General features: G+C 40.7%; 1 protein-coding gene across 1 annotated transcript in view; it reads left to right on the forward strand.

Moving 5' to 3' along the window:
• MTR (5-methyltetrahydrofolate-homocysteine methyltransferase) overlaps positions 1-12,960 on the forward strand; it is a 120,218-nt gene that overhangs the window by 31,892 nt on the left and 75,366 nt on the right. The window contains exons 12-15 of the mRNA XM_024115733.3: positions 1,005-1,084; positions 4,136-4,248; positions 7,484-7,624; positions 8,762-8,947. Coding sequence (XP_023971501.1) covers positions 1,005-1,084; positions 4,136-4,248; positions 7,484-7,624; positions 8,762-8,947 — 520 coding nt within the window. The remainder of the gene's footprint in view (positions 1-1,004; positions 1,085-4,135; positions 4,249-7,483; positions 7,625-8,761; positions 8,948-12,960) is intronic.

Raw genomic sequence — 12,960 nt, forward strand, 5'->3', positions numbered from 1 at the left:
TGGAGGTTCCTTAAAAAACTACAAATAGAACTACCATATGACCCAGCAATCCCACTACTGGGCATATACCCTGAGAAAACCATAATTCAAAAAGAGTCATGTACCAAAATGTTCATTGCAGCTCTGTTTACAGTAGCCAGGACATGGAAGCAACCTAAGTGTCCATCAACAGATGAATGGATAAAGAAGATGTGGCACATATATACAGTGGAATATTACTCAGCCATTAAAAGAAACGAAATTGAGATATTTGTAAAAGAGTTGTTTCAAAAATACCTGTGTGTGTGGGTTTGTGTGTGTATGTCTATCTATCTCTGCATATATATTTGCTGCTTTTACTTTGCCATTCACATACTCATTTGGGGGGCAGTAGAGTGAGCAGTTCATATTGGTCCTGATAAATTTAGTAGAGCAGCCAGATTTTTCCAGGCTGATCAGAAGACAGATTTCATCGAAGCTGATAAGGTTCAAAAGAGTATGAATAATTAAAACAAATTTTTAGGAGTAATTATTTTGGAGTTTCAGTGATGTATTACTCTTTACCCTCTCTACCATATATGTGTGCTTGAAAAAAACAGACCTAAAGGATTTAATTTCCTTCACTCCTGGCACCTCCGCTCCTATTTGCTCTTCCTTCTCAACAATGAAGCCTTTTTTTCGTTTAAATTACCATGTGGATTTGATGGAGTTAAGGATATCTTCAGGTTTGGGAAGGGGTGGAGGAGATTTGCTGTTAGCATTTGTGCAAACCATCACATCTGTAGGTTCACATCTGTGAGCACAGAACCTGGTACAATCTGCACAGCAACAGGGCAGATACAGAAATGTTAAAGATTGTAGATTCATTTTCTGCATTACTGAGAAAACTGAAAAGCACAGTTGCTGCTTCACATTTGGAACTAGGTATATAATTATATTAAACAGACTTAATTTCATAGGTGGAAATTAGTTTAATTGAATTTTGTTTGGATTTAATGGATATCGTGTTTTCTCTTTTAACTCAGAGAAATTGCTGAAGCTGTGAAAAACTATAAGCCTAGAGTTCCACCTGCCACTGTTTTGGAAGGGCATATGCTACTGTCTGGTAAGTCGTAAAGACATGATTTTTTATGATTTCAGAAATCATTTGTAGATTGTTAGTATGTTTAGTCTACATGGTAGTGATGTTTCTGCCAAAGAACTTGTTTATTAGGTCAAAGAAGTGTACATATTTTTCTTGGTACTTAAATGAATTGTGGTAAAGGATGCTTTGGTTTTTTTTAGGGGTGAGAGCGGGAAGATACTGACTTCAGGGAAATGTGAATGAAAGCACAGGTAGTGGCCTTGGTCAGACTTATTGTGCACTGCTTTGAAAACGTACATAGGCCACAGCCTAACAGTTTTAATCATCAGATTTGCTGCTAGTTCCTAAAACATCTAGCCCAGGCTTAAGGTTTTTCAATGATGGTAGCCTCTTCCTAGAAAATTTTGTTTGCTTCTATAACATTATTGTCTCTTATGTTGCTCTTATGTTGGCTGTGTGTTTAGGCTTTACAAAGAGTTGTGATATTTATTATTCTGTTTTGTTCTCAACAGCCCTGTGGAGTAGGCAGCTTCCCTTTTTCAGAATGAGTTCTGATATTCACAAAAGGAACATTAGTAAAATAGATGATCATGCCAACTATTAGAACAGTAACTTTAAATTTTATATTTTTCCCATAATACTTTAATGATGTATTCTTAGACAGTATCTTTAAGCAAAAAAAAAAAAAAAAAAGTGTATACAGATTTTGAGAGAACCTGCAAATAGCACATATGAGGAATTATACACCCTAATAATGGAGAATTTAACATTTCTCTAAATTGATGTATTTTTGTTTCATATGTTCTCCTAAGAAAAATGAAATAAAATGACAGTGAAGTAAAATAAAAGTGAGAGCAAAAGTAATACGCACTTTTCTCACTCAGAACATATTTTATAGAATTACTCCCAGTGAGTGAAAATAAAGCTGGGTTAGAAATATGCGTCTTCAGGCTACCCTTTTTTTCCTTTTTTACTCCAGGAGACGGGATGAGATTAGAGGAAGAGGGGAGGGATGTGTGATGTATGACACACTCCCTACCCTGAAAAAGTGGCTTTTGTCAGAGAAAGGTATGGTAGGGTAGTTTCTTTCAACCTTAGATCTTAAAGCTATTAGTTGACTTCAGCCAAGGGCTAAGTTGAAATTGTTAGCCTTTGCCAAAATCGAAACATGAAAGAACCATTTAGTTATGATTTTTAAAGAGTTTATGTGTAAGAATGAAAGAATTCTTTCTTCTGATTTGAATTTCATGTGCTATTTCTAAATTGTTTTAAAAATCACCTTCGATCAGATTTTAAAAGAATGGCACCAAATACACTCTTTTTAATTGTTCTTTTATAAATTGCAGACTTGAGAACAATGTAATTTTTTTAAACTTATTTATTTATATTTTAATTTTTGGCTGCGCTGGGTCTTCGTTGCTGTGTGCAGGCTTTCTCTAGTTGCAGAGAGCAGGGGCTACTCTTCGTTGCAGTGCAGTGGCTTCTCTTGCTGTGGAGCACGGGCTCTAGGTGCACGGGCTTCAGTAGTTGCAGTACGTGGGCTCAGCAGTTGTGGCTTGCGGGCTCCAGAGCACAGGCTCAGTAGTTGTGGTGCACGGGCTTAGTTGCTCTGCGGCATGTGGGATCTTCCCGGACCAGGGCTCGAACCTGTGTCCCCTGCATTGGCAGGTGGATTCTTAACCACTGCGCCACCAGGGAAGTCTGAGAACAATGCAGTTTTTGTGTCAGAAACTTCACATTCATAATAGATCAGAAGTGCTTTGTGTGAAATGCTTTTAGGGCAACACCACAGGTTCTCTTCGGCACTTAAATGCTGGCAGCCCTGCTTGTCTGCCCTGGGAACCCCAGGGTCTGACTAAGGGTCAGCATGGAGGGGAGGGGCGAGGGGCTGTGAGGATGTTACCAATGGGAAAGGAAATCACAGCCCAAACTGGGAAGTGATAGTCTTCCCAGTCGGGGAACAGAAGACCTGGAGTAGTTTTGTAATTACCTATCTTCCATTATTTTCCTCTCCCTCATGTCTCTTTCTTCCTCAACCAGTGCCTTGGGAAAGGGCTCAAAAGCCATTTCCTTTTATTAACAAGAACAGCTATGATTGCTGGTGCTAATTTTATAAGCTTGATAATGCTTATCAATGTTATCTAGTCTCATTTTTACAGTAACATTGTGAGGCAGATACTTCTGCTGTCTCTATTTTGTAAGCTCAGAGGCTCTGAGAGAAGACCCCCGGAGTGTTCACTGAGTCGGCTGTGCAGGGCTCAGACCCTAAGGCTGGCTTCCCGAGAGCCTGCTTGTAACCATCTAGCAAGACTCCTGCTCCTAATACTGTAAATATAATGAGTAGAACAAAACCAGCTAAAGGCCTTTTCCCGTAGCGGTACTTTATGCTGCACGTTGCTTTTTTACCTCCGTGTAATGTGTCCACATTAATTATCTGATATTTGCCCCTGAATCAGCCTGTAACAGTGGAGATGATATTGTCCCTTTGCAAATAAGGAAGGGGGAGCCGAAAGCCCAGGTGGCTTGCCCAGAGTCAGCCATCTCCAGGGCTCAGCCCAGGTCCTTCCTCGTGACCCTGTTAGGCCTTGCTGGTTGCTGGTTCTTGGCCTCTGGATCAAAGAGACGAGATAAAGCTCTAAACACACTGTTGGTGGGATTAAGAACGCTTGTTCCATCAGGCTTCAAGCCGATGTCTGAATGGACAGCTGTGGAGCAGGCCTTTAGATTCTAACTTCATGGTTTTTGCCCCAGGCTCTTGGTTACATAAAAATATGATGATAATTTTTCCTTGTTTCTCAGAGCTGATATGATTCAGCTCTTGAGAGAAATTTGCAATTTAAAACCCTGAAATATTTCTTCTTTTGAGAGTTCTGGTTATAAACATAGAGCCTTTTGTTGTGTTTAAATATTCCTGGGGGGATGGCCATGACCCTTTTTCCACATTGGGTCTCTTTAGCTAGTCAGACGGGCTGTGGCACAGAAACTTCTTTCTCGTGAAGACATTTATTTTCTGTCTGTCTCATGTCGTTACATGCATTTTCAGAAAATTTTCAAAATGCTTCTTCTTTTAAGGTCTAGAGCCCTTCAAGATTGGCCCGTACACCAACTTTGTTAACATTGGAGAGCGCTGTAACGTTGCAGGATCCAGGAAGTTTGCTAAACTCATCATGACAGGAAATTATGAAGTGCGTATCTAAATAAGACCCTCGAGGCATCTGCCAGGTTTTTGGCTAAGACAGCTCGCAAGTGAAACGGCTCTGCCTTTGTTAATCATTAGCAGAGCTGCTGGGAAGTGTGAGAAGAACGGTAAACTGTGTTTGTAGCAGGCAGGGCTGGTGGGAGGGTGAGACTTGGAAAAGTCATAGCCGCCCTTGTCAATATTTTTCAAAAACATTCATCCAGGGTATGAAGTGGGATGAGATGGGAGGCACCCAGGTTCTAGCTATTTCTATTAATTGTGAAATACATTTAAAAATTTGAGATACTCTTCATTTTGGCTTCTCACAAATCTTTCCAAGAAAAAGGAAAGCCAAGACAATTCCTATTCTTTTCCTCATGACCACATCAGACAGTGACTAATGTGGTATTATTGATTCTGTTCACTGTAAAATAAGCTAAACAAACACAGAGCTTGCAAGGTAGTTTCACCGTAAGATTCTTAAACTCGGTCACTCTAAGGATGAGCAAAATTTAATCCAAGTAGAGCCCACTCTAAAAATCTGGACACATTTTTTTTCCTTATGCAAATACAAAGTTAAAAATGGAGGAACCTGATCTGGGCTTTAATGATAGCCTTTGCAACCTTTAGGAAATAGATCTTCCAGCAGCCAGTATCGGAGCAGACTTACTTCTGATCACAAAGAAAGGGCTCATGTATCGTCCTTTAGGGACTTGTTAATGACCGCTCCGTGGCATCCCTCAGCCATCTCCTCTGCAGGTACGTCAGTAGGGCCTGGTTACCTGGTTCCTGACAGTTCCCGTCAGTCCTATTCTCTTCATTCCCGCTGCTGCCTAGCCGGCACGTGCTGCTGCCACGGTCCTCCCCAGCTCAGAAGCTTTCACGGGGTGGCCTTTTTTGCACATGGGATAAAACCCAAACTCCTTTAGACCATCATCCACATAGACACCAAACTGCCTTCCATCCTGATCTGTCATCTGAACATTCCAGGCGGCTTGCTTCTGCCTCCAGGACTTTGTCCCTGTTTGTTCCCTTCTGCAGTCCTGACGACCCTTCATGGTTGTATAGCGTTCTTCAGTTGGCAGTATTTCTATTTCTGTTTTGATTCTTAAGACCATTCTGTGGTGTCCCTTTCAGCTCTCAGATTTGATACATTTGCTTCTGAGAGCAGACGGCATTTTAGGAAGAAGCAAACAAGTGGGAGTGATATCTGTCATCTCGTAAGCTCTTACTGTTGAATATATGCCAGTCACTGTGCTGAGCGCTATATGGCATTGCTCGTGTAATCTTTACAGACCTGTGAGATAGGTGCTGCTATTATCCCCATTTTACAGATGTGCAGCTGGAGGCGTGGGGGAGGTTAAACCACTCTCCTGCTGTTTGACGGCAAGTGAAGGATAGACCCTAAGTCCTCCAAGCCCATACCCTTCACCGCTCTGCTGTCTTGGCTTGGAGGACACGGGAAGGAGGCCGGGAAGTAGGAGGGGCTAGGGGAGGAGTGGCTCCTACCTGGATTCCAGTTCCCCATAGTTAGTGACCCCGCAAGACTCTGTGGGTAAGGGGATGACCTGAGAGAAGGTCCCGTCCTGTCTTTGTGCCCAACTTGTACACCTTTAAACAAATCACTTCATCTCTCGGAGCCTATTTGGGAAGGTTGGACCGCTGAGCTGTGATTCTGTGGCTCTTCTGACGTAGAAAGGTCAGGCATTGGTGTCTGTGTTGCGTGTCTTTTGACCTCTGGTCTACCCAGGTCGCTTGCCATCTCCCCTGTGCTCTCTGCAGTCCATTTCCCACGGGCAGCTGAAGCTGCTCCCCTCAGGTAGCTTTCTCCACTTCAGTCCTCAGAGATCTTGCCCTTCCTGGTGTTTTGGCAGGACATTTGACTCGTACGTTGTATGGCAGTGCCCGTAGCTTTTCATATGACTACATCATATGCCCCCAACTAGATGAAAGCCCTTCAAGAGCAGGGACTGTGACTTATACTTCTTTTTATTCTTTATGGTATTAATATTTAACATACTGCTGATACCAAAAACATTTTCTGCTGAATTTTATTGAGATCCTTTTTCTCTGAGTAACCTTGTGTCATTACAAGTGGTCTTTCCTTGTGGCCTGTGCCAGAGGGTCTCATGCCTCTTCTTTTACAGTGACTGCTAAAAATTTCTGTTTGGTTTCTTTGGCTAAGAAAAAATTAGGACAACATCAGAAGCTACAGTTGATTTTATCCCTGCTTATTTTATGACACTATGAAGTGTGCGACAAAGACTTAAAGTCTCTGCTGTACCAGTCAGTTAGAAAGCCTTACTGAACATGTCTGTTTTGCCCCGTATTATTCAAATGAGAGTGGGAGATACCTAAGACCTTTCTAGATTTCCAAATGCTTAAAATCTATTTCGGAGAATAAGCTAATAACTCGTGAAATCGTGAGGAAATGATAATGTAATACACCATGTGATAATGTTTATAATAGTTACAGATGTTTAGAGGCAGCCGGTCATTGCGGAATAAGCAGTGTTTCCCAAAGTATGTTCTCTGGAACACTGATCCTACAAGATATTCCTTAAATGACCGTAAGTGGGAAATGCTGTATATTGTATCTTGTCCTTGGAGATTTACGGTGTAAAGTAGCGTATCAAAGGATTTGAAAATCCTTTTAGCACAGAAGAAGTTTATTTAAACGCATATTTCACGTAAGTTCTGTCAACAGCCTACAATGACTGCTTTGCACGTTTCGGCAAACACGGAAGAGTTAGATAACTTTTGGACTGTTTCTCTACGGACTTTTCTTGGAGGAGATGGGACTTGAGCTGGATCTTAAACAGTACAGGAAGGAAGGGGATTGTGTTGGAAGCAGAGGGAACGTCATGATGTGTGACACAGAGGTGGAAACAGATTTGGCTGGGTGGAGGGTGCCGGGAGTGGGCGATGGGGGAGAAGTTCCGTTGCATGAGAAGATGGGGCAGGTCCCAGAGCGCCTGGAACACCAGGCTGAGGGCTTGAGGCTCTTTACAGGAAGAGTCGAGCTTCGCCGGATTGTGAAGAGCGACCCGCTGTGATGGAAGCGATGTGTAAGAAAGCTTCATCTGGGATGGTTGAGAGCAGGCTCAGGGTCAGGGGTGCTGGCCAGGCAGTCTAGTGGAATCTAAAAGGACTGCCTGGTGGGGGTGGTGGAGGACTACTTTTGTCAGCCTTCTCTTAGTCACCCTCTCCCAATGCTCGTTCCTCTTGAATTCCGTCCTCAGGAAGCTCTGAGCGTTGCCAAAATGCAGGTAGAAATGGGAGCCCAGGTGTTGGATATCAACATGGATGATGGCATGCTGGATGGACCAAGTGCAATGACCAGATTCTGCAACTTCATCGCTTCTGAGCCTGACATTGCCAAGGTCGTACAAAACCTTGATTCATCAAGGGAGTTTACATGTGCTGCTCTGTCGCTCATTTAACTTTGTCACTTGTCCCTTTGTCTGTCGTGTCATACACTGGTTTTCTGTTGTCCTGTGTTGAAAGTTTCTGATTGTCAGTTTTCTCACTTAATGGCAGCCTTTCGATAGAAACCAGACTTTAGAGAGAGATGTGACTTCAGTGTGGCTGTTTCCAAGGCTTCCGGAGTTGGTCACAAGGATTGACTGAGTTTCCTCTGATGTCTGGCTAGGCTAAGAACCAACTTTTCATGTCTCTGAAGGATATACTTACTGTTCCTACAGAATCATTAGTTCTCTTCCTGTCGCAGACAAGGGAACTCAGTTAATCCTTACTTATTGCAGGAAGAAGAGACCTTTTTAAGTTTATCAGAGTGAGACAGACTTATAAAACAAGATTAAATCAAGGTATTAATGTCAGCTTTTACATTTGTTCTTTAAAAGATGAAAGTTAATTTTTGTGTCCATCTTTTCAAAAATTTTAGATCGATTCTAAAAACTTTTAAAAGTCTCACTTCACTTCTCTACCATTGAATTTGTGATGAGGAGTGATTTTTGAAGTTGGTTTTATTGTTGGTGTTGTTTGAAAGACACCTCCTATAGTGCTTTAAGAGATAGGGTTGTCGTTTTTTTGTTAGGCTTCATTCAGCATATGTGTAAGTCTTGTGGTAAGCAGTGAATTACATTAACCTGTCCTTCATTTGTCTTCAACTCCTCACTTAAAAGCCTCCACAGTCCTCTGGGAGTAAATATTTTGCAAATTTAAGGTGCAGAGAAGCTAAATGACTTATTCAAAGTCTGAATCAGACGGGGAGCCCGTGAAATGACTTCAGTGCTTTCATTCTGATGTTTAGCTGTGTTCTTTTGAGTTGTCAATTTCTGGCCCATGCATGGGGTCTCTTGTGAGACTGGAATTACTCCAAGTCTTTTGGGCTTTAGGAACAAGGGCTTAAAATCAGATTAAAATCGTATCTCTGTCACACTACTGTTATTTGTTTCTTGTTTCCCTAAGGAAGAAAGAGGGAATATCTGGGGGTCCTTGGAAGGGGATTTGTGGTGACTTACAGTCTTTCTGTGATCACCTTACCCTTCTGACCTCAGGTGCCCTTGTGCATCGACTCTTCCAATTTTGCTGTGATTGAAGCTGGGTTAAAGTGCTGCCAGGGGAAGTGCATTGTTAACAGCATCAGCCTGAAGGAGGGAGAGGATGACTTCTTGGAGAAGGCCAGAAAGATTAAAAAGTTTGGAGCTGCTGTGGTGGTTATGGCTTTTGATGAAGAAGGACAGGTGAGTGATTTCTTTTGCTCTCGCTCCATTGTGTTACACAGGCTTAGAGCAGTGGAAGAGAACTGAGTCCAGAACAAATGTGTTTACCATATATACCATATGTGTGTGTACACACACACACAGAGGCATACCTCAGAGATAACCACGGATTCCATTCCAGGCCACTGTAATAAAGCAGATATCACAATAAACTGAGTCACATGAATTTTTGGTTTTCCAGTGCATGTAAAAATTATGTTTACACTATACTGTAGTCCATTAAGTGTGCAATAGCATTGTCTAGGAAAACAACGTACATACCTTAATTAAAAATACTTTATTGCTAAAAAATGCTGACCATCACCTGAGCCTTCAGGGAATTATAGTAGTAACATCAAAGATCACTGACCACAGATAACCATAACAAGTAGAACAATAATGAAAAACCTTGAAATATTGCGAGAATTACTAAAATGTGACACAGAGACATGAAGTGAGCAATGCTGTTGGAAAAATGGTGTCACTAGATTGCTTGAGGCAGGGTTGCCTCAAAGCTTCAATTTGTAAAAATGCAGTATCTGTGAAGTGCAATAAAGTAAAGGCCAGTAAAACGAGGTATGCCTGTAGATAGACGTGTGTGTATGTGTGTATACACCAGTACATACACACATGTGCATACATACTTATATATGTGTGTGTGTGTGTGTATATATATATATGAAAATTACGTAAGACACAATAAGGTTTTTACATCAGTTGAGAAAGGAATTATTCAGTAAACGCTATTTGAATAACTGACTCTACATTTGGAAGAAAAAGTTAGAGCCCCATTTCCCACCATATCCCGATATAAAATATACATCAGTTAAAGATCTAAATGTAAAAAAAACTAAAGATTATATGAGAAAATATTCACTGAAACTTGGGAAGCCAGAAAGAAAACTGATAGACTTATTTACCTAAAAATGTAAAACTTTGTATGACAAAAGATATGGTATTATTTGCAGCATGAGTAAGAGCAGTGGGTTAATATCCCTACTATGCAAAGAGTTTCTATAAATCAGAAAGTAAAATGCCCTAGTCAAGTCAGTAGAAGAATGAACAAAGTAAAAGAACAAGCGATTTTTAGAAAAAGAAACACAAATAGCCAATAAACCTATGAGAAGTTACTATACTTGCTAATAATTATATTATTTTATATTTCTATAAATAAAAAATGAAGCAATAATGAGATATTAGTTTCCTTTATCAAATAGAGAAAAAAAGGGGAAAAATTGAGAAATGGCAACTCCAATGTTGTCTGTGCCACAGAATCAGGGAGGGGCGATGGAAGGCTTCAAACACAATGATTATTTAACCTGGGTGATGGGTGTGTGGTGATTACTGTATTGTTGTCTTATAATGTTATAAATACTTTCATATCTATTCCCTATTTAATTTGATTAAATATTAATTTGAAAAAATCCATACCTTATAATTCAGGCTTCTTCTGGGAATCCTTATTAGGTTGAGTATGTGTTCATATTCATTGTAGCACTGTAGTAGCCAAAAATTGAGAAGGCTCTAAATGTCCGTTAATAGGGGAATACTTAAATCTGCCTACATGTCATATAGAATACTGTGTAGCAGTTAGAAAGAATGAGATGATGGAACCATGTCTAAAATATATATATGTATATATATATGTGTGTGTGTATGTGTGTGTGTGTCTCTCTCTATATATATATATTTTGGCCACACCATGTGGCATGCAGGATCTTAGTTTGCCAACCAGGGATCAAACCTGTGCCCCCTGCAGGGGGAAGCACAGTGTCTTAACTACTGGACCACCAGGGAAGTCTCTAAAATATATTGAAAAGTGAAAAACAAAACAAAACCCACCAAGTGGCACGATCCTGGTTTTATTTAATAAAAAAGGATTTATATGAATATATGTGTGTCTGTAAACAGAGAAAAAAATTTGGTTGTTAACTGGAGGGTAGGGGTGAATTGACTTCTTATTTATATAATTGATAAGTGGTGGGGTTATATGTTATTTTTCTTTCTTTGTTTTCTCGTGTTTTTGAAGTAAAACTGTTTTTAACAGAAATGTCTTGTTTTTGTGCAAAAGATATATTTTCTTCATGAAAAAAATTCACATAGTCCAGAAGAGGACAAAAGGGAGTTAATTTTGATAACAAACGTGTATTGAACCTTTACTTGCACCAAGCAAGCACACTCACATGTTAAATCAGTTTTTCTTCCCAACATATACATGTTGGGTATATATTATTATTTTTGTATTTCATGTGAGTAAACCAAAGCACAAAGACTTTACCTGAGGGGCTTCCCTGGTGGCGCAGTAGTTGAGAGTCCGCCTGCCGATGCAGGGGGCGCGGGTTCGTGCCCTGGTCCGGGAGGATCCCACGTGCCGCGGAGCGGCTGGGCCTGTGAGCCGTGGCCGCTGAGCCTGTGCATCCGGATCCTGTGCTCCGCAACGGGAGAGGCCACAGCAGTGAGAGGCCCGCGTACCGAAAAAAAAAAAAAAGAAAAAAAACGACTTTACCTGACTGTTGTCACACAGGTAGCGAGCAGTCGTGCTCGGATTCAAACCCAGGAGATCTGGGTCTGTGCTAAATGGTTGGGTCAAAGAATCCAGGGTGAGGGTGTCAAGGAAGAGTTGGCTATTTTAGAGAAGGTGATCTTGAAAAGCCCCTCTGAGGGGGAAATGTTTGAAAACCTGAATAAAATGAGAAAGCCACGTGGCCATTTAGGGGAAGAGAAGAGGTTCTAGAAAATTGAAGATTTTGTATGAACTACTGTTCTTTAACTCTTGCCCTGACTCAACAAAATGTTGACGTCTTCCCGTCTTAGTAAATATGGATTATAACTCCATCTTTTATGGTTGCATTATATTCCAGTATGTATGTTTTACTTAGTCTATTATTGCATAAAATTGCGATTGTTTCTAAAATTTTAGTAGGATGAACAGTGGCCAGTGAATATACTAATTCGTGCAGCCGTTTTCCTCTCGTAGAGTGATTTTCTTAGTTCATAGAAGTGGTCAAAGGCTGGGTCAAAGTGTGTGCACATTTGACATTTTAACACACATCGTTAAATTGTCCTTCTGAAAAGTTGTATCTAGTCATCTTCCGCTACTAGTTCAGTGTGGTAAGACCATTTGACCTAATTTTTATTTTTACCAAAGGTATATATGCAGATAGTGAAAGAGACAAATAGTTCTTTTTATGAAAAACAGAAGCCCTAAGCCTCCAGGTCCCCAGAGGCAACCACTTACAAGTTAGCTGATTCTTGTATCATTTACCTCCTTAACTTCAAATTACAGTTTTAGTTATTATTTGTTGCCTTTCTATAGTGGCTAAGGGTTTGACTTTTTCTCCATCTTCTGCTCCCCACTCCACACATCTTTACTTTTAATCCCCCCATCCTTCCAATATAGTTAATTTCAGTTGTAACTATCTTTGGCACTTATGTTAAGCTGTGTAAAAGCTGAGCCATGTAGTATACCATGATTCCTTCTCCTTTCCTGCACCCTCTTTCTTTTCTATGAAGTTAATACCTATCTTTGCGTTTGCTTTGCTTCTTATGTGTATTTTCAAACTGTTCCCTAGTTGTGTAAATGTCCAATATCCAGTGTATCCAAAGACACTAAGTAGACTGTTGTTTTAATTTCTTGAAGAATTATCTCTCCAAGTCTTCTGACATAATCTGGAAAGGTTGCTCAGTAGGCCAACTGCACAGGTGTCACTGCAAGATGTCCCTCCCCATCATGTGGACAGTTCTTCTCACCTCTCTCTTAGGTGTTTAGATCTCATAATTTCCTCATTCTTGGTTTAATCTCTCATTTAGTGAACTGTATCTTCTGGTTAGCTTCTTATGAAAGAAGACATGGCAGTAAATATTTTTGAAACCTTTCATGTCTGAAACCGGCTTTATTCTCCTTTTTTTTTTTTTTTTTTTTTTGTGGTACGTGGGCCTCTCACCGCTGTGGCCTCTCCTGCTGCAGAGCACAGGCTCCGGGCGCGCAGGCTCAG

This window comes from Physeter macrocephalus, chromosome 20, assembly GCF_002837175.3.
Source record: "Physeter macrocephalus isolate SW-GA chromosome 20, ASM283717v5, whole genome shotgun sequence".
Classification (NCBI taxonomy): domain Eukaryota; kingdom Metazoa; phylum Chordata; class Mammalia; order Artiodactyla; family Physeteridae; genus Physeter; species Physeter macrocephalus.